This window comes from Lycorma delicatula, chromosome 10 (genome assembly GCF_047948215.1).
Source record: "Lycorma delicatula isolate Av1 chromosome 10, ASM4794821v1, whole genome shotgun sequence".
Lineage (NCBI taxonomy): Eukaryota > Metazoa > Arthropoda > Insecta > Hemiptera > Fulgoridae > Lycorma > Lycorma delicatula.
In genome coordinates, this window is record NC_134464.1 from 53270977 (window position 1) to 53294259 (window position 23283).

Here is a 23283-nt window from a genome sequence, read left to right on the forward strand (position 1 = left end):
ACATTTTACTTTGAAACTTGCCATACTGATATCATTACAATCATTAATGTAGTGGTCTCCCATTGGCTTCCAATTCCAGTGCTGTTGATCAATAAAAAATTCTTCTGCCTATTGGGACAATTTCTAACCCTAAGGACAATAGTGCCCTATCCTTTACCCACTCACCCACTATCAAGAGAATGTTAGCGGCACTTTGTAGAGGGGATCTTCTTATCCCAAGAAATATTTGGTCCTTGCAAAGTTAGCTGCTTGCATGTATTGTGCTAACATAGTTAACAGAATACATGCAACCATTACCCTCTCTCTACCATGGGGAGGTGATTAATTAGCAATGGGAAAGAGATAATTTGTGAATTTAAATGTTATAATTGTATTAGACAGAATTCTTTAGAGTAACTTTACTTTTATTTTATAAATATGATATAATTTTATAAAATTAATTTTAAAATCCTTACTACAGAGTGAAGAAACCTATTCTTGACAATATTTTATTCTTATACATAATACAATGTACAGATTATGTCGGTAGGTGTATCATCCACAGAAAAAAAAGGAACTGACTCAGTCTTTTCCTGGATGAATCAAAATAGCATTAATAAATAAAAATAATGAATAAATGGAATAATTAACGGTAAAGTTAATACGTGAAAATAGTAAATAAAGAAGGTAAATACAATAACAAAAAATTAGAAAATAATTTGTAGACACTATTTCTAGACACTAGTGATAATGCAGAAAATTCAGTACTTTAAATTTAGTATATTGTAGGAAGAGTAACATTGGTTACATGAAAGAAAAACATTTAATTTTGTTTAAAATAAATTGTGGGAAAATCTTTTAAATGATTTGGTTACTTATTTAAACTACAACAGAAGCATAATTCGCTCCTTTCTTAAAATTCAAAGAGTATTGTATTGAATAATATAAATATTCTGTTGTCTGGTTTAATGGAAATTAATATTATTATTAGAAATAAGTGTTTTTTTCTTTAATCAGATTCTTCAATTATAAATACATGGCAAGTTAAAATTTTTAATTTACAAAATATTAATGTACATGTTCATATTAATGGGTACCAAAAAAAATCTGTTAACCCATTTCCACATCTTTTAAGATTTACTTTGGTTTTATGGTCTTGAAAAATAAACAGAATAAATTACTTTTACTAATTCTTCATATTTAACTGAATATTCAATTGCATTTAACCTTTTCACAAAATCATTATCTTCATTTACCCTTTCTCTATATTAACAAAAGGTGTAATTATATGTAATCATTACAGTATGTACATATAAATGAAGATCATGAATTTGTTCTGACACAAACAATTCCTTGAAAGATTGGAATCACAAAAGAATGAGGTAAGGAGAATTTTATACATCTTTATGTTATGCCATTCCGGTTTTTCATTGTTACATACCAGGAAATGCTTGAGTGTTACCAGTGATACCAGTGGATCCTATCCACAACTGCTGAAAATTGAGTCAGTGATTGGAGTCTTAAAATAAAATATTCTTGACTAAAACAGACAATTATGGTAGAAGAGGTCCACTTGGTTACAGTTTAATAGGCAATGAGACTACTTAAAAAATAAAAAAAAAAAAACATGTGGGTTTAATCATTAATAATCAGTAAGCAGTATTATTAATTCTATTATGTACACAATTCGATATATAAACATCCTTCATTTACTTCAAGCTAATATACCCAAATAAATCTAAATTCATATGAAGCTGTTTTCTTCACTGTAATTTAAAAAAAAATTAAGCATTACATACCTGTTCAGGATTACCAGGATATTGCTGTTCAGCATATGCCTTAAATTGGGTATAAGTTTGCTGATTTAAAGCTTCCTGGATTTGCCGTCTGAAAAAAAAATCTTTCTCACTTTTTTATTTCTAATTAACAATATAAAATGACATAAAATTATATAAAAATCAGTCTTAAATTTTGCAAAGATGTCTGTCCTTCCCAACAACAGCATTATATAATACTAGCCGGTCAGAGCTCACTTTGCTGCCCAACAGATATTAATACACAGATATTAAATAAAGAAAAAATAATTAGTCATTTTACTAAGTATTTTCTTGCCATGGTGAAGTATAATGAAGTAAAAAGATTAATTTTTGTTTCTTTAATGAATATCTTTAATATCTTAATCCCCAAGGGGGCCAGAGCTTCAATCTATGGCTTAAAACCTTCCCTGAAATAACACATATAATATATCCTGAAAATTTGAAAGCAATCGGTCAGCTGGTTCTCATGGGATGCTATTGCAAAAAAAGACAGATCGATAAACTTTTGCATCAACATATAAGACAATACATCTTTTCCGATGACATATTACATGTTCTACATTCCAGTCGCAGCTTTTCCTATGCTATATGGTTTACTTGTGTTTCCCATCACAGTCAGGTGATATTTAGCTGGTCATGACTTACTTCACTTGCCCTTCCTGTCTAGCCAGAGGGATTTGCCCCTAGACCCGCTGTATTCATTAAACTGGTTATAATAGCTTACCCATACTTTGCACAGGTAAAAATGTATTTTCCCATACTCTGTCAAACCCCTTAAAAAATCAAAATTCAAAAAACCCAAAAATAGGTATTTATCTCAAGAGTATTTGCAAGCACCAATTTGTGAATATCTCATTCATTATAGTCGAAAATTTACAATTGTTCTAATTTTTTTTACTCAAAATTTAAAAAAATGAAGGTTAGCTTATAGATATTCACATGAAGATTACACACCAAAAATCAAGTTGATATCTTCATTTGTCATTGAGAAATAAAAAAATAATAACTCTCATTGTTACTCCATTTTAACCCTTTAAATTCGGAATTTTGAAAAATTCTTTCTTAATGTGTTTAAGAAGAACATGTGCACAAATTTTCACCAATTTATCTTCAGTAGTTTTGCTGGACAATGATGAATCAGTCAGTCGTCAATCTGGGCAAGTTGCTTTATAGTTACAGAAGATGATTTAGTATATAATTCTGTACAACTATTTTATATTGGTTTGGTTTCAGTCATCTAGGTTACAATTATTAATATTAGGTTGTAATTTTACTATTATTTCAATGTAGCTTATGGAAAAAAAACAGCTATGTTCTTGGTTATGTTGTTTTATTTAATCCTGGAGACTTTTATTTCTAGATTATTTTTTTTCACTAATATTGCAAAAATCTGTTTTATTGTATGTTTTAAATAAATAAATTAATGAATTTATTATAAAAACTGTAAATTATAAAATAATATAATTTAATGTCTACAAACTACAAATTTAATATTTAAGTTTTCACAGAAAATATAAAATACTTAATAATAAATCAATAAATAAATAAAACAAAAATTTATAAATAAATAATTTATAAATTTATTTATAAATAAATAAATAATTAATCAATAAATAGGCTACTTACTTGTATATCAATATATAACAGTTGTTCTTGAATTTTTATTAAATTAAAAAATTTTGTTTTAGTTTTTATGGGGCTTATTTATACTTACAGACACATAACTTATATTAAAGTTTACTAAATTTAACTATTGGATTACTGACAACTCTAAATTGAATATTTTGAAAAACTTAATGTTAATGACAATAATAATTACTGGTATGGCATCACAAACAGAAACTAAAGTCTGAATGCTTGTGGTTGTACTGAGCTTACCGCAATCAACACAAATGATTTCATTATTAATTCTTCAACTGGCAGCTGTCAGTTTTCCAGCAGTTACTTTTGTTCTTTAAATGGCAGTAGGAACAAAGTTAAATAGTATCTAACAATAATCTATATTTTGATCACTAAATTTGTAATCAATTTCTGTACTGATTATAGCTTACATTCTATTCTCGTACACATCTGTACTTTTCTGACCTTCCAATTTTGCAAGTGGTCAAAACAGTTTGAATTCAAGCTGATTAGTGTTGGCCAGTGTTTGAATTTAATACTTTAATACACAGTTGCCTTACTTCCATCTATATATATATATATATATATATATATAGATGATAATAAATAAATATATATATATTTATTTATTAAAAACCAATTATAAGTACGAAAATAACTTAAAGATTGGGAAAAAATTGCTGCTGTTGAATATTTTGATTTTGTAGTATTTTAAAAGTAACTTTTGACAAATTATAGGTTTTTCAAAGAATAAAAAAAAGCTTTTTCAAAAAAAGTATAAAAATATTATTATCTATGAGCAACTTAAAAGTTCCTGACAGATCGCTAGATAACTGTCTCTCTGTTCTTATGTCACAAGTTTTTAAACAAACTTGGTGGTGAGGCAACATGATGATGCATTCCTAATCTTTTTTGTTAGGATTTTGTGACATGTACCTGTGAGAAACTCCCAGTCTCTTCTGCTATCTAGTGAACTGTTAATTATTGATTTCAGTTCACCAAATTCACTTGATTTCTTGTTGAGGATCATCTTTGACAGATTCTTGACCGTTTTAAAAATGTCTGAACTCACTGAGCATTGTGTACCACTTAGATTACTCTCCATAACCCTCTTGAATCATTCTGTGCTTGAGTAAAATTTTTTCCAAGTTTAACATAAAGTTTCATTAAAACTCTTTGTGGAAGTCATTTATCACAAAAATTGTCAAAGGTACCAATCAACATGCTATACAAAAAACTAATCATTGTAAACAAGCGGGTGATGGGGAATTGTTCATTAATTCCTACTCTATGAACATCTCAAAAATATTTCTTTATTTAATATAACCATAAAGAGAAAGGCTTTTTGTTATGCTTTGAAAAATCTCATATATTAGTGTATCAACTAATAAGTTATGTGATATTTAGTTAGGTATTTAATTCTGTAGCAAGCAGGTAATGTTTTCATAACAGGTAATCAATTTGGCAACAGTGAGCAATTTTCAGTTTGCATAGCAAACTGAAACTTTGTCTGCAAGTTGTTTTTGGGTTAGGAAGGCATAGAAATAAGGGGATTACCAAACAGATCAATGTCAATAAAATTCCAACTTTAGTGTAGAACAATTTTTTCTGTTACAAAATTAAATTTTTATGATTTTCAAATAATTTTATTTTAAATTTTTAACAGGAGTCTCAGCTGAAAATTAAGCCTGTCAAAAACAGGAAATACAACAGCTGCCTTTAGTAAATTAAAGATTAGAAACAATGAATTTTGATAAGGCTTTTATACCTTAGATATGACCTATGCAGTGATATTTATAGTTTTCTTTTTATCTTGTTTTACTTCATATGATAATTCACTTTTATTTTACAGCCCGCATAGAATTGTGATTTTTTTTTTTAATCTAAAATTAACTATAATCTAATACTCTCAACTAATATGAACTAATACTCCCAACTAATAGTTATTTCTTTAGTTCACCGATGCCTACCTAGCTCAAACAGAAACATCAGAATTTGTTGTTATCAAAAGAAGGTACTTCACAATGATGAACAAAACTGTCATTATAATAATTTAATAAACCAATAATAAACCCTGGGTTTGGGATATAAAATTTGTGAACATTTTACATAACTTCTGCGAGTTAAATTTGATTACAAAAAAAGATCTTTAATATTTTGTAGTTTGTAACATAGCAAAGCCGATACTTTACACAGAATATATTAATAATATCGGAGCCTAAGGATAATCAACTACGATTATTTTTCTTTCCAGTGCTCTTTACAAAATTAAAAAATATTTTACTGCAAAAAAATAAAAATATTAAAAAACTTTATAAATTTATTGCTCATTAATTAAAAGTTGTAAAAAGAGATTTTTTGAAATCTAACACAAAAAATAATTTCTTAAAAAAAAATTACATCACTCACAATGAAAACAATCTCTTTTAAGAGCTTGCCTACTACCAGCTTAGAGCTTGTCAGCTTAGTTTACTACTACTTTCCTTTCTTTTTCCTGTTTAGCCTCCGGTAACTACAGTTTTGATAATACTTCAGAGGATGAATGAGGATGATATGTATGAGTGTAAATGAAGTGTAGTCTTGTACATTCTCAGTTCGACCAATCCTGAGATGTGTAGTAGTTTACTACTACTAGTGAGACACAAGAGCCCAGTTTAAGAGGTAAAGCCTCTTTGTTTAAGATCTGAACAAAGCTCAGAAAAATCCTACTCACTTTATGAAAATTGTATTAAGTTTTTAAACAGCATTTTAAAATTTACAATAATGCCTATTATTAATCAAACAAATAATTAAAATAAAAAAAGAATTATTCATAGATCGCTGTAATCATTCCATTACAGATAACAACTTAGTTAACGATTGACTGCCACCATTAACAGGTTGACTATGTTTGATAGTGCTGCCCAATCAGAGTGACCATCACAAGTTTCATTTCCTGTCTCATTTTGTCATTGGCATTCTGTACAGAATTGTTAATAAGTGGTGTCCTTACTGAATAACTGCTTTTAATACTGATTAGCACGGTTTTTATGGTTTTCTTTCCAAATTTGTTACACTGTGTTGGTGAAAATGAGTACAATCCTTCTTCGAATACAGAAAATGTTTCTTTTTCAAATACAATTAAGTGATACCGAGTTATTGCATTATTTACAAGACAGTACCCATTGGAATCCTGATTCTCCACTTGATGGCTCAAATTCAAATACTGGCAATTTCCCCAATTTGCATAACAAATACACATAAAGTGCTTGTTTACATGACTTCCGATTAGAATTAATCATAAATTTGTTGTCATTGTGAGTTTTAGCATGTATTCCTCCTATCATAAAAAACCTCCCTCAAACCATATCCAAAATAGAAAAAACCATTAAGGAAAAAGTGTCAAAGAAACAAAAAGAGTAAGCAGGAAAGAATGTAGAAAAATTAAAATCAGAATACAAACAATTCGCGAATGCAAGGCATGTCCAGGACCCAGGTTTTGCTTAAAATATAAATAATGTAAATCAATACTAAAATAAAAAAAGTGTTTAAAATAAAAATATTTTTATCTTGTTTATTTTTGAATTCCCTGAGTTACTCAAGGTCTTATATTGGAGTGTTTGGCATTGTGAAAAATTCTACAAACAATGCTGATCACTCTGATCAGAGTTTATTTTTAGTTTTTTTTATTTAACATAAGAAATTACTAATATACCCTCAATGTAAATTAAAGGTGCTTTAAAAGTAATACACAAAAACAATGTTGCCATCAGGGTAAAACATTAATTATTTGGTCAGCAATTAACCTACTAAGTAAAAAAAAATCAAAACACGTCACGAGTTAAGAAAAAATCAGACAGTATAATACTACAAAATAAAAATGAAAGCTGAATAGAATTAAAATACATTTTTCAATTAACAGGAAAGACCAACCTTAGTAAATTTTATAAAATACTAAAAAATAATATTTTAAGATATAATGTAATCACTGAAACCCTCATTAGTTTTAACATAACTTCAATTAAATGATTATAATCTTTTAAATGAAGCCTTATGTGCAAGACTAATTTTCTCAACTGTTGAAGTTTACATATAAAAAAAGCAGTGTTTATGAAATTACTTGATCATTATGTTTAATAACAATTGATATGAAAGTTTAACACTTGTAAAGGCTTAGTTAGAAGTTATTTTATTTTATTAAATTAACAAAATCAAAAATTGGGAAGGTAGTATTACAATCAGATAGTTCGGTGCTGTTATAAATAAAAGTAGTAAAATATAAGAAAAACAGACTAAATAGCTGACCTTTTTCAATAATTTTTATTATATGAGAAGGAATTTTATATTCAGATTTATTTCCACATCAGAAAATTACTAGCTTATGCTAATAGTAAAATTTGTTACAAGAGGAAGCTGATGAGCTTCTATAGTATAGGGTGATTCAAAGAAACTGGAAATTTTGAAAGTTGTGTTGGTAGCCGTGGGCGATTGGTACCACTTGATAAGTGGTACCAATCGCCCATGTTTACAACAATAGCATCTCCGGCCAAGTGTGAAGTACGTGCGGTAATTCGATTTCTTCAGGCTGAGGGATGTAATGCAGCTGAAATTCATCTACAAATAAGTAATGTGTATGGTGAAACTTCAATGAGTGACAGCAAAGTGCGACAATGGTGCAGGAACTTTAAAGCAGAACGTGCAGATGTTCATGATGCAGGCGGTCAGGGAGGAAGCGAGTGTCAACCGATGATCTCACTGAACGAGTGGATGAGGCAATTCGAGAAAATCGTCGGTTCACAATTTCTACGAAGGGCAATTCAGAATAAGAGGAGAGGAATGTTGTCATCAGGCATTGTCTTTCTCCATGACAATGCTCGGCCGCACACTGCAGCTGTAACAAAAAAGCTCCTGCAGCGTTTTCATTGGGAAGTTGTGATTACCCACCATACAGCCTGGACTTGGCTCCATCTGATTTTCACCTCTTTGCTCACATGAAACGCTGGCTAGGAGGACAGCATTTTGGCACAGACATCGAGCTGCAGACCAGTGTAGAAACATGACTGAAAACACAGGCAGTTCTGATCTATGACGAGGGTATTGGAAAGTTGGTACCACGCTATGACAAATGTCTAAATCGGAGTGGCGAATATGTAGAGAAATAGCGTAACTAAGTAAGTACTTATTACAATTAAACAATTTTTTATTTTCACTGTGGTCTTAATTTCGTGACCGATCGGACCTTGAAAAAAAAATTACCCTCGTATATAATGCTAAAGATTATAATCTAATATACAACAAAAGTAAATTCAATATAAACAATGGGACTACTGTTTGTATTATGAAAAACATCATATCCCAAAAAAAGATTATCGCAGATTGGAATGTCAAGCTATTAAGGTTGAATTTAACCAAGTAAAATCACAGACATGATTATTGGCTATGTATAGACCTATGAGCTCTGATGCTGACCTATTTAATCATTTATCGGCTTACTTATCACCAAGTAGTAATAATAATGAGATATCAATGCTTGTGGGGGATTTACATATTGATATTTTGGCAGATAATAATAATAATAATATTGATTATGAACACTCTCAGTATTGAAGGATATCTGCCAGAAATTGATAAACCAACAAGAGTGGATGGTGACAGTATAACTTATATAGGTGATATATTTATCAAAAATTCTCTGATGACAAATGAAACAACTGCATAATCTTGAAAAATGTATTCACTGATCGCTTTCCAGTAATATCAGTATTCCTTATGAAGGCAATAAAACTAATCGGACATTCAAAATTCACTACTAACACAAACATATTGCACTCGTATAACAATAACATGAAAACTAAAGGATATATCAATAATCCAAGAATATGTGATTACAGAGAGTAATGCGGAATACAATGCTGCCAACCGCATGTCACTAAATATCTCCTTTGGCATATTTTTAATATTCTAATTTTTTGAGCAGATCTCATATTAAATAGATTTCAACATAATATTAGACTAACAAGTATTTATTATGAATATAAAGTACAAGAATCAGTCAAATACAAACCAGACTTTGTCTTTATGGCTCGCATACAAACATGAGTGGGCTAGGATGGAGGGATATTGATGATGAAGATGTGAGGAGGGGATGGATCCCTCAGCCATCTTGGCATTTGTGTGTCTCTGGTTAATAGCATCGTTTTTGAGCAAGATCTCCATTGTTTGTTGGACAACAAATTATTGTGAAGTTTCTCACAAATAAGGGTGTCAAATCATAAAAAATTTTGACTAGACTGTGTGTGCCAATTTGGGGATATAATGGTGTCATGTATCCAAACCTACGCCTGGGTCAGCAAATTTAAAGGAGGGCAGAAACTGTAGAAAATGATTGTCACAATAGGTCTGTAAGACAAGTGTGATGATGACAATATCTGATTGATCTGTGACCTCATTCAAGACGATCAGCACTTTGTTTTTGATGAAACTATTTCAGAAGTGGGAATCAGGCATGGAAGTGCCCACTCCACTATAACAAATATATTTCATTCTATTCTGTACTAATAAATGTTAACAAAAGTTTGGTTCATATTTGACTGAACCTTGTGCACACGACACATGAGAGAATACCTCTGCGCTTCTTGTTTTAACATTTCTTGTTCTTCCTTAATCCTAACTTCCTCTTCAAGTCTTTGTCTCTCTTCCTCCTTCTTCTTTCTTAAATCTTCTTCTTTCCTTTTAACATAAAAAAAAAATTATATTAGAAACATAAGAAAATGTAATGATAAAGAATTGGTTGAAGCCAGTTTTCTAAAAGTTTTAAGCAAAGAAAAAGATTAAAACAATTTTAATGATGATTAAAATGAAGAACTCAAGTTTGTAATACTTACTGTATATATTTATCATAAAAACAATGTTTTTGAATAGAATTTTTAATAGTCAGAAAGAGATACTTAATTTTGAGGAAACTGGTTCGGCAATGAAAAAGAAACCTCCAGGCCGTGAGCAAACCGTCCGTACACCACAGAATGTTCAAGCTTTACAAGATGCTGTCACACTAAGTCCACATTGGTCAATCTCTCAGCATCTTTACAATTGCATAGTTCAAGTGTTCGAAGAATGTTAGTGAAGGACTTGCAATACCATCCATACAAGTTGCTGATCATCCAGGAACTGAAACTGAACGATGCAGTTGTACGAGCACAATTCTGTAATGTAATGCTTCAGAAGATAAATGATAACGAAGAGTATGTTCACGAACTGTGGATGTCAGACGAAGCGCATTTCCACCTCAGTGGATTTGTTAAGCAAAATTTCAAATACTGGGCACAAGAAAATCCTACGCAGCTACACCAGCATCCGTTGCACAGCCAGAAAGTGACAGTCTGGTGTGCTACGTCATTTTATGGTGTTATAGGCCCTTATTTTTTTGAGGATGACAACGGTCTTGCGATTACAGTGACATCGGCTCGTTACGTAGCCATGCTTGAAGCCTTTATTGTGGAACAACAAAAGAGATTTCCACCAATTCTTAACACAGCCTGGTTTCAACAAGACGGAGCAAGGTCACATACTGCACGAATATCGATGGCAGCTATACGCCGATTGTTTGGACAACATGTCATTTCACGAAATGGTGACATTAGATGGCCTCCCAGATTGCCTGATCTCTCAGCTTGCGATTACTTCTTGTGGGGTCACCTTAAAAGCAAAGTGTTCCACAGTAGACCTGCTACAACGGAAGAACTCAAGGCAAAGATCCGAGAAGCAATTGCAGAAATTCCAGTTGGGATGTTACGTCAAACCATGAACAATTTAACGAAGAGACTTCGTGAGTGTTTACGTAGAAGAGGAGGTCACCTGGAAGATGTCATCTTTAAAAAATAAACTAAAATGTATATATCCTAAAATGGCAACATTTGTACAATTACATGAAATAAAATTCATTTTCTAAAAAAAATCTTTTAATGAAAGATTTTTTAAATTCTTATTTAATTTTTTAATTTTAATTATTTAATTTTTTTAATTTCCCGTTTCTTTGAATCTCCCTGTATATACATATATAAAACTAAAATAAAAATAAATTAAAGAAATCTAAGAGGAGTGTAAAGGGCTCCTTCTTGGATAAAAGAAAGAATAAAGATTTAACATGAAATTTGTAACAACTATAACAACAATAACATTAAATGCTATATAAAATATTAATACATCGAAGAAATAAAAACACCTGGTTTAAAACTTCTTTGTCATTGCCCAGGATTTGATGAATGTTCCTGGGCAATTTAAATTTAGGCTGCATAATATATGCAATCCACAACTATGTGGCATACTATCAACTAGCAGTTGCATCGTATGCATATTGGTGCGTTTACTGCTGACATCAGACACCCGTAAGTAGCTCTCGTATGTCCTAATCACAATCAGTAGAGGACTACTTTGTCTCTGTGAATTATCCTGTGGGAGGAGTTCCATGGCAACACAGTATCTTTGATATGTCAAAGTTTGTTGTCGACTGTAGCAATCCAGTAATCTTGCCATTCTGAGCGAGAGTGAGTTTTACACAGTTAATAAAGTTGGATTTAGGAACATGAGTAGTGAAAGATGGTTGACTACATGCATTTTTAGTAGTGGAATCTGCACATTCATTACCCATAATCCCCACATGGCTAGGGATCCAGCAGAAACTCACTTGTTTGTTAACTCGACAATTGCATTGTAGATTTCAATGACGATAGGATGTGTGGAATAAAAATTTTCTAAGGCTTGGAGAGCACTACATAAGTCACCACAGATAAGGATATGATGGTACTTAGGGTTAATGATATTCAGAGCATTATTTATAGCATAGTAAAGATACTCATAATATCAGGTAGACCAAACATCTAGGTTCTGTCATTAACAATAAATGTGCATCCAATGGTATCGTTCTGTTTCGATCCATCTGTGTATACTACTGCGTCTGGGTTTATCTTGAAGAGAATATGGTGAAATATTTTCTGAAAGACAGTCAGTGGTGTTAATTCTTTATTGCATATCGTGAGGCCAGACATAAAATTGCCTTCCTTAGCATATCAACTAAGGAAGCACAGGTCTCCACTTCCAAGCAAGATGTTATAGTGTGACTGTATCCTTGGCATTTGAAAAATTGTCATGGTTGGGAATGAAAGATTGTACTCGAACTAAAAGATAACCAACTCTTATTTTTACTGGTAGTACTAGAAGGTTAAAATTCAAGATAAGAGGTGTTGGTTCTTCCATTCCGCTCTGCCGGTTCATTGTACGCTTTACTTCTACAACATCCTGGGGACGAAGCTCATCAGCTATTTCAGTGACATCCACATCCAAAAAATCTCTCTCTCTTTTTTGTTTAGCCTCCGGAACCACCATAAGGTATTACTTCAGAGGATGAATAAGAATGATATGTATGAATGTAAATGAAGGGTAGTCTTGTACAGTCTAAGGTTGACCATTCCTGAGATGTGTGACTAATTGAAACCCAACCACCAAACAACACTGGTATCCACAAACTAGTATTCAAATCCGTATAAAAGTAACTGCCTTTACCAAAATTTGAACCTTAGAACTCTTGACTTCAAAATCAGCTGATTTGCGATGACGAGTTCCCTATTAGACCAACTTGGTGGGTTATCCAAAAGGTCTCAGCAAAAAATTACCCCACACTTCGTATTTAGAGTTTTGTGGCATTCCGCACTTATATTTATATTACTCATATTACAGAGACATCGACTCTATCTTTCATTAAATGGTTTAATCAGAATCGATCTGTCTTTTAATTTTCTGATGTTCTGAAGGGAACCACTTGAACCTGTTATAACTTTGTTTATCAAAAAAGGCGAGATCTTAAGGAGGGAGCTCCCTTCCTGATTATTTTGGAAAACAACGAATCAAATATTTTTATATTTAAAATTTAATGCATCAGGATTTAATGCACTATCTACTGCATAACTATTATCCTCATCTGACAACGCTGAACAAGGCCCCTTCAAAAGAGTAACATTGGTGGTTTTTCAGATGGACCACCAATCATCATATGAGTTGTTTGTGGACTATTATTTTAGTCCCATGAGTACCAGCAATGTAATGGACCATACAGCAGAGTGCAAGCATACTGGAGCTAGAGCCAAATTTACAACTGGGTTTGCCCAGGTGCCCAGAGGGCATTGAGACTCACTATACAGAGTCATTCACCAATCGGCATAATAGTTTCCACCTTGGGTTACAGTTGCATTTTGTAAGGTGTTGCAATGCCACTGAGTGTAAGTGAAAGAGGAAATAATGTAGAATGTTGTTGTGTAGTTGTGTAAGGGTATATGTCAAGTATCTAGGTGTATGGGTAGCTGTGAGGTTATGCTTTAGCACTTGTGTTATGGAAACATGCCAAAAGGCAGAAAAGGTGAGGTGGTTTGCTACCAAATAACAGGGGACCCAGCCAGCAGAGGAGGAGGTTGCTGTCTAGTGTCATGTCCTCTGTGCTACTATATGGTGCTGAAGTCTGGGGAGGAGTCACCAAAGTGCCCTCAAAGCGATACAAAGAAGGAGCTGTCTCCGAATCAGAACAGCATACTGCACGGTTTCCCGCGAGGTTGCGAATGCCTTAGCAGGAATATTACCGGCAGACCTTGAGAGTTCCATCATGGAAGATTTGAGAAGGGAATGGCAGAGGCAGTGGGATGAAAGTGAGAGGGGTTGATGGACATACGCATGATCAGGAACCTGGAGGGTTGGTGCGGGAGTACCCATGGCTCACTGAATTACTATCTTACTCTCAAAAAGCTTACCATAAAACAGGTAATATTTGGTTAGACAAGTGACACTTTCACTACATTCACCAAAAGAGCTGGCTGTGTACTGAACAAAATTTCTCTTAGAGAAAGCAACTCATTGTTACCTTTGTATCTAAGGTGCTTTAAATTCATCAAAACCGTAAGAAAGACTAGACCAGAGTATTCTCATGGCCATCTAATGTAAGTATCAGGGAAAACAGTTTTTTCTGACAGAAGGATGTTCATTACAAAAACAGCCAGGTAAAGAAGGTAAAGTGTATTACTTTAAGGATTAAATGTAAGATGCACTGCTTTTCTTAAAATTGGCTAAACCGTATACAGGTGTAGCCCATGCTTCTCTCATGTCACCTATAACTGTTATTAATATGGCACCTAAAATACATACAAGATCAGATACCTTTTTAAATAGATCTCATTTCAGTCAATAACTTTACACTTAGCTATTAATTAAATAATAAATATACCTTAAACGTTCTCGTTCTTCTGTGTCAGCTTTATGAGCATCAATAGTAGGTTTAAACAAAGGACACTGCTGATCTAATAAGTTTATAAATTGTTCCATCGCCTGTACTTTTGTTGCATCACCAAGAGCCTGCCATGCCAATCTAAAACAATAATAAAACATAAAGAAAACTGTTAGAAAGAAATCTATAAAAAATTTAAAATATCTTTTATAATTAATTAATGATAAAAATAAGAGGTTTGTAACACAAATAAAAATAAATTAATGAGGAAACTTAACTAGTAAATAAATACTTAAACCAATTACAAGATGTGTTTTTACATAAGGTTCAGCGTAATTATCACTGACTAGGGCGATAAAGTGGGATCACATATACATCGTGTTTCAATACAAAGTAATAATCAACTATCAACTATATTTAGTCAGCATCACCTATGTGACTGTTGTGGTCAGTAAGCAATTTACAATGCCATGATACATAATCATGCTGATTATGAGATTCAACAATGGCAATAAGGAAGTTATATAAACAACATCAAAATTTGTCAAAGTAAATAGCGATTATAAGGAAAAAATAAAGGTTTAAAAACGTTTAATTTACAAGTAAATTTTATCTTTCAAAATTTTTTTTTAATATTAAAATAAATCTTGCTTTAATGTGTACTTTCTACCAAGTTCTTTTTAGTATTTAGGTTCATGTACAGATATACAAACAATGCAAATCTTTTAATTTCCAGTTTCATGAATTAAGTTTCAAAATCTTTAACAAACACTATAAATAACACAGATTTCTAACTTAGATTTGAAAAATACTTGAGAAAGCTTTTAAAATATTATTTTGATCCATGAGGCCCAAGACTACTAATTTAAATAATTCAGGCCATCCATGATTTCTACTTCATTTTTTCAACATATTTTATTTACTCTTTCTATAAGTGTTAATATAACCCTGAAAAAAACTGACATTAAGGCCCTGCCATCAAAATGATAACAATAATTTCAAAAACAACTACAGTTTTATGTTTTAGCCAAAAGTTGTAAAAAAAATTTTACAACTTTAGTTTACAATTTTAGTTGTTGGCAAAAAAGATTCATATGAGAAAATAGCAAAATACTGTTTCTGACCATGACAAGAATGGCAACAACCCACCTCATGTAGCCTATTATATTTGCTTCTACGTGCAGTTATGTGGATAGATGTGGATTCTTCTCGCTCATTATCGCTCCAAAATCTCGAACATATATGTTTTATATATGTAGGCTCATTCCCAAATGCTACAGAGATTACTGGGGGATACAAGTTTATTCAAAAAGAAATCTGTTAACTGTTATTAAAGTTATAATAATAAACAGATACATAATGTAACAGAAAAAATAATATTAATGTACAGGTGTCCACAAACGATCTTTACAACTTTAAATATAAATTGTAAATGTTATAAAAAAGTTTTATTTAAGAGTGTATTCAAAGGTTTCACACACAGTATTCTTGGTAATGAGAAAGTGACACATGACATCACCCCTCAGCCAAAACAAGTCATGCTTATTTCCCTCAGTAATAGCCATGAATGCTCAAGAGAAAAAGCAGTGTGTTGAATGGTTCATAGAAACAAATTGGATACAGTGATTCAACATAAGTTCACAACTAAATATAATTGATCACTACCATCATAGCCTAGTATTAATCATGCACAGTATGAAAAATTTAAAGCCACTGGAATTGTTGAACCCAAGAATAGTTATGGGCAGCTAAGAGTCTGTCAAAAATCTTGAACAAGTGCAAGACATTGATTCACAGTCTATACAATTCAATACAACAAGCAGCATGAGAATTAAACATTTTATTCAATTGTTCATAATGTGTTAAGGAACCCTTTTTAAAATGTGCCCTTAGAAACTTCAATTACAGGCAATCACACAAAATAGGATTGCTTGTAATAACAATATTACTGTTATCATGGTCAATCACTTGGAAGATGATAATAATTATCTGAATAAAATCGCTTTCTTCAAGGCAGCTTCTTTTTATCAGGAAAGATAAATAAATAAAACTTGGAATCTGGGGCTCAGAAAACCCACATATCAATGCTGAGCACATCAGAAACAATCTGAAAGTTAATATGTGGTGTTTTGTAACAACGGTAGCCTGATCAGCCCATTTCTCTTTCTTAAACAAACTGTGACCGGCAACGTTTACGAATAATTTTTCAAATTCTCAACTACAACATTTACAACCTAACATCATCTTCCAGTATGATGGTAATACATCACATAATGCTATATCCACTTGTGAATTTCTGAACAACTAATTTCCTATTCTACGGATTGATTGTAATGGCCCAACAGCCTTGTCACAGAGGTTACTGTACTTAATGTCCTGCAATTTCTTTATATGGGGTTTCACCAAGGACTGTGAGTGTATCACTCCGAGGTTAATGGCAGAGAAGATTTAAAGGCAAGAATCATCAATTTCTACTAACACTTATGTTGATATGCTACTGCATCGTACTTGGCAAGATGTGGATTACCAAATAGATATTGTATGTATACTGAATGCTTGTAAAAAATAATATTAGATAGATAATAGATAGATAGATAATATTGATAGAATTCTCTATCAAGGAGAACTTTCAAGTTCAAGTAAGATCTTACTGTTGAAAACTCATAATTGTAGATAGTATAATAAATTGTTTATAATCAATTATAGTTTCAATGATCTTTTATGGAAAACCTGTATACATAAAATACAATAAAAATAATTTTCTTATCCCTTCTTTTTTCTTTCATTTTATTTCCACTTTCCTCTTTTTCTCCCCTTTCTACTTATTTTAGTAAAAATAGCAGCTATATTGTACTCTTTATATCTTAAAGTAGATTAATTTTCAAAATATATTATAACAACTCAGGTTGTATGAATCCTTTTGTCTTATCCCTACTTTAGTTAAATTTCAGGTTTTGAAAATTAATAGTGTAAATAATATTCATGGTTTTTTTTTAGCCCTGTCAGAATTTTATATATTGTGGAAGTGTGGTTTAAAATATTTATTTTTAATAATTTAACACAAATCTTGTTAAGCTTTTAGTGTAAAACTAGTTTAAATTATCAGTGAACATCTACATAAAACCTAAATTTCTTCAATAACATGAATTAGTAACAAATAACAACAGAGACTCTATTTACCAAGTATATTCTTACAATTTGTTTATTTCCACTGACAACATTGTTTATTTATTTTTATGTGTAATTTATAAGAAAACACCCTATAATTTGTCTAGTATACATTTGTAATGCCTCAAAGCTGCAAAATCAACCGTTGACATGACTTATTTAATTTATTTTATTATGTGTGCATAGGTGTATATGTTTGAATCTGGAATGCTATAACAGATTCAAATTTAAATTGATCACCTTGTTTTTTGAAAAATTAATTTAAAAAAAAAACAAATTTTGTATGTTTTGCTAATTTGCAAAATTATACTGCTTATATTAACTTTTATTTGTATACAAATGTATCCAGTAAAATTTAATGTTATAAGAGCTTTCTGTATGAATGTATTAAATTATTTAAATTGTATTTAATTACTCTTGTACTTAATTTCAATGTTCTTTTTTTTAAATGTATGTTGTAACATGTAGAGAAGCTTCCAGAAAGAGGAGAGAGAAAATAAAGAAAGAAGAATTTAGGAGGAACAACAAAGGGATTTTTTCAAGAAAAGAATAGGAGGATGCATGGCCTTTGAAAATGATTATGATTGCACTTTTTTTGCAGGCCAGAAAGTAAAAAAGGCATACTGCAAGGGACCAGTGGAGTAACAGTTTATAGTTTTTCAAGTTCAAGTTCAGTGCAGTATGTGATAAACAACCAAAGTATGCATCATTAGTATTCCGTTTTGGACAGTTTTTGAAAACAAGAAGCTGTTTGGTGAGTTATTTGTGAACAGGAGTGAAAGTGACAGTATTCTATTCATTCATCCATTAAGTGTAGGATAGTCCTATTGTAAACAATTAAAGTAAATAATACTTGCAGAAAGTGAATTGTAGATTTTTGTATAGTTACCTTACTGTTAATTCAATATTAGTTTTTATTAGTCATTATCATTAGTTTTTGGTAAATCAGGCTGTATTTTGGTGTTTATAATTTACTTGTAATTAAATCAATTTTGTTTTTAATTTGAATTATTGTATTATATACTTATTATTATTATTTATTTTATTTCATATATTTGAGTGTAATAAATTGTATTTATAAGAAGGGATTTTTATATGTGTTAATATCTCTAAATATCCTTATCAAACTGCAAACACATGACATACATACATGTGTGTGTGTATATATATTTACCCAGGTAAGACATGCGCTAAAAAAATAATGGAATAATTTTCTGAAAAAAGTTCACACGTAAAATTTTCAATTGATTTCTATTTATTTTTTGCATAATAAAAATGAAATACTAAAATATGTACTTTAAAATTAAATTGTCATTAAACACTACATTATATAAAAACTATGGTATATTGATTACAGTACTGTATAAAAAAAATGGAAATACATAATCAAGCAGGTACATCTGAAAAAAAAAAATAATGAGCCTACTGTCACAACACTGTACAATCATTTTAAAAGACAAGCAAGTTAAAATATTAATATGGTAAATTTGAGGAAGGATTCTTATCTATTTTTTAATCTTCATCACTGTTTGAATCCCCAACTTCACAAGGGGCACGATTGTCTTTATTGTGTATGGCAGAGTCTTCACTTCCATCTAGGCTTCACTTCTTGAAGCTCTTCACAACCAAATCATTTGAAGAACCCATGTAGTCAAGATCCACTCAGATATTAACGTCAAACTCAGCTTTTTCAGTCTTCCTGTAGGACTTTTTAATCATGTATCGTTGTCACCCACTCTGAATAAAAATGTTACAAATAGGCTTTGAAATGTCGATTAATACAAACGTTGAGTAGCTGGATTAATGATATCATTTCAGTAGGAATATAAACTTCCACCGATTTTCTTTTTCAAAGTCTTTTTTCACATTGTCTGTTGTATGTCTATCACTAACAAACTTTTCAATTTTAAAAGAGCACCAGGTCGTCGCCACTTCATACACATATTACCTACTTTAAAATTAATGCATTAATCATCAATCCTTTATTTCTCACCCTGAAAAAACCCTTAACTGCTGAATCTGTTGGCAAGTCGAAATAAACTGGGTATGTGATCAGCATTTCCTAACTGCCCCTTAAAACGTTATTTTCTTGTAAATGAATAACATATCTCAGGAAGGCCAATAATTTTTCCTCAAAGGCATCCTGCAAACATCGACAAATAGATGTACATTTTCTTATTGATAGTTCCTACCTATTCGTAAAACGATTTAACCATCCCTCGATTTGCATTAAAATTATATATTTGAAGTTCTGTCATGATTTGTGCGGCTTTTAATTGTGCCACCTGTTGAAACAACAAATTTTTACTCACATATATCTTGGAATGTAAGAGAACAACTACTTAAGGAAACTTCTGAATTCTGCACAAAATGAAAATTCTGAAATTGAAATTCTGTCATGAATCTTCTGTTTTTACTACTATCTATAATAAGCTTTTTTTTCTCTTTCCTAACTCTTGTACATGATTACAAAATATCATATTTACAGCCTGATCCACAATTACTGAATTTCTCAGCTAAGTGAATAACTTTTAATTTTTCACCAACCATAAATGAACACAAACGTTTTACAGAACTCATTTTTACTAGCCTGCTTAAAGTACAAACTGGAAAACTTAGTAAAGTATAAACCGAAAACAATATCTACCTTTACTAGAATAAAACAAAATAAATTTATGTGTTCAGCTGTGACGACTTGTATCTTACATAAAAATGTAGGATGATGAATAATAACAAATGTTATAACAATAAGAAATGCAGAGATAAATAAAAATAAATAAAAAATTATTAATGGTTTCACTCTTCACTTTCCTCAAATCGTAGAGATGTAAACCAGTTTTTGAGGTGTAGAAAGAGATGGTAGTCACTGGGCCGTGATCAGGATTGTAAAGTGGATAATCAAAAATTTCCCATCTGAATTTTTGAAGTTTCTGTTATGCATGCAACCATGTGTGGTTGTGGGTTATCAAGAAGAATTCTAGATCTCAGCATTGCTGTCATCGGTTTTGAATGCCACAATGCAGTTTAGACAATATTTCCCAATAGGCTTGTGACGTGATGAACAAGCCAGGTTCAATGAAATCAATCAAATGCTTTGGTCCCAGAATAAAACTGCCATAATTTTCCTTCGAGTCTGAGCTTGTTTGAATTTTTTTGAACCAGAATGATACCACTGCATGGATTGTTATTTTGTCTCAGCACTAAAATATGAATCCACATTTCTTCATCAGTGACAATACAGGGAAAAAATTTGTCACCCTCGTGGCTAAAGCAGTAGAGAAAAGCAAATGCAGATGTCATTCAGTGATCTTTGTGAGCAACACTTTTTCAGCACCCATCATGCACCAATTTACAATAGCCTAGAGTGTCAGTCACAATTACCAAAAATGTTGTTTTTAAAACTTCAGGAAATTCTATAGAAAGAATGCTAATCATAAAGCGACAATTTACTCTCACTTTCGCATTCACACGTTCAACAAGATTGTCAGTTTGAACACTAAGCCTGCCATTTCTCCATTCAGTGGGAATATCTGGACGGCCTTCCTTAAACTCACAACAATATTGCTTCACTATTTGTTCACTCACTGCAGTACGCCCATATGATACACAGAATTGAAGGTAAATTTGAGCAATATTATATCTGTTGCATTTAAAAATGAAATCACTGATTGAACTTCACAACTGGTGGGATTTGTTATTTCCACACTCATTTTAACACATTACCTTACAAAGGAAGACAACAATAAATTGATGGTAATATGGCAGTTACATGCCCAACAGAACATTTAAAGCTGCTGTGCATGCACAAACCAATCACTGTTGCCAATCCCTATTTATAACTCATCAGCCCTTACTTTGAACCACACCTCATATTTAACCCTTTCATTAAACAAAATATAAAAACACTCTCATTAGACAAACAAAATAAATAAAAATAAATCAACTAAGAGTCTACTCATTTAAAATATCTATACCTTCTATCTCTGCCAATGACATCAAGTACACCCAAAGGCGGTAAAATATCAGCATTATATTTACCATGACTAACTTGTTGCGTCAACGCTACAGATTTCAATTTATCTTGATATGAAAAATTAAATGCTTTTCCTTCCTTTTCTGAAACAGCAAGAATGAAAAAAATATCATTTAAGATTAAAAGAAATGCCACAAAAAAATAATACAATAAAAACTATAATCGCTGGAAAAAAAATTCACTTTAATTAACAAAAGTCTGAGCATGACAACAAATCAATACTGTCACACTCGCAAAAAAAGTAAATGAAATATATGTGTAAATCTATAATTTAAACTGAATTGATCACTTAAGCATTTAGCTATTTATTTATTTCAAATAATTTTAGAAAATAATCTTGATAATAATAAACTTGATATAAATAAAATACAATAAAAGAATTAAAATTAAACATCAATCAATTAAAAAATAAAACCATTATCATAACAAAACAATCCATTACAACTCAGTTTTTAGAATAAATGTTAACTCAAGGTCTGTTTATGCTTTAAAAAGCACAAGCTTAACAAAAAGCTTAAAAGCATTTAATTAATGAGTAAAAGAACATAATCAACAAGACTTATGATGTTTAAAAAAAATGGTTGCGCAGTTCTGTGCAGCAATTTTCTGCACAAGACTGACTATTCTTTATTTTATTTTGTTTCCTTTTGAAAATGTATCAATTCATTCTAATCTAAATTTTTTTTAAAGAAAATCATTGATACATAAAAAACAGTTTACATATAAAAAATGCACTACAATAAAAAAAAAAAATTCTATTTACCACTGTGATTCACTACATAAGCATGTATGAAAAATACACCACTACACAATTGAAATAACCTCAACTTTTTTTTGACATTAAAATGTGCATAACTCAATAACAACTTCACCAATTTTAATCAAATTTGTATGCATAAAACTTCAGATACACTACAACAGCATATCTACGAGGGTTATTTTTTTCAAGGTCCGATCGGTCGCGAAATAAAAACCTGCGTAAAAATCTGATGAACCTTTGCACATATGTGTTGCGCAGCGTCTCTAGGACGGCCTTGTACGCCGCATTACTTCGTTTAGTTCTGAACAAGCAGCTAGCACGTAAACATGTCTGCAACAATAGCATCTTCCGCCAAGTGTGAGGTGCGTGCAGTAATTCGATTTCTTCAGGCTGAGGGATGTAATGCAGCTGAAATTCATAGATGAATAAGTAATGTGTACGGTGAAACTTCAATGAGTGACAGCAAAGTGCGACAATGGTGCAGGAACTTTAAAGCAGGATGTGCAGACGTTCATGATGCAGGTGGTCAGGGAAGGAAGCAAGTGTCAACCGATGATCTCGTTGAGCGAGTAGATGAGGCAATTCGAGAAAATTGTCAGTTCACAATTTCTGTATTGAGTGATTAGATTCTTGAAATTTCAAGGTCAGCTCTCTACACCATTGT

At 31.4% G+C, this 23283-nt stretch overlaps 2 protein-coding genes across 2 annotated transcripts in view; both read right to left on the minus strand.

Moving 5' to 3' along the window:
- LOC142331457 (putative methylmalonate-semialdehyde/malonate-semialdehyde dehydrogenase [acylating], mitochondrial) overlaps positions 1 to 23283 on the minus strand; it is a 247944-nt gene that overhangs the window by 102458 nt on the left and 122203 nt on the right. The window lies entirely within an intron of this gene.
- LOC142330970 (Golgi resident protein GCP60) overlaps positions 1 to 23283 on the minus strand; it is a 61348-nt gene that overhangs the window by 24285 nt on the left and 13780 nt on the right. Inside the window, exons 2-5 of the mRNA XM_075376453.1 lie at positions 21801 to 21942; positions 14659 to 14799; positions 10020 to 10124; positions 1779 to 1866 (exon numbers count right to left, since the gene is read on the minus strand). Of these exons, the coding sequence (XP_075232568.1) occupies positions 1779 to 1866; positions 10020 to 10124; positions 14659 to 14799; positions 21801 to 21942 (476 nt within the window). The remainder of the gene's footprint in view (positions 1 to 1778; positions 1867 to 10019; positions 10125 to 14658; positions 14800 to 21800; positions 21943 to 23283) is intronic.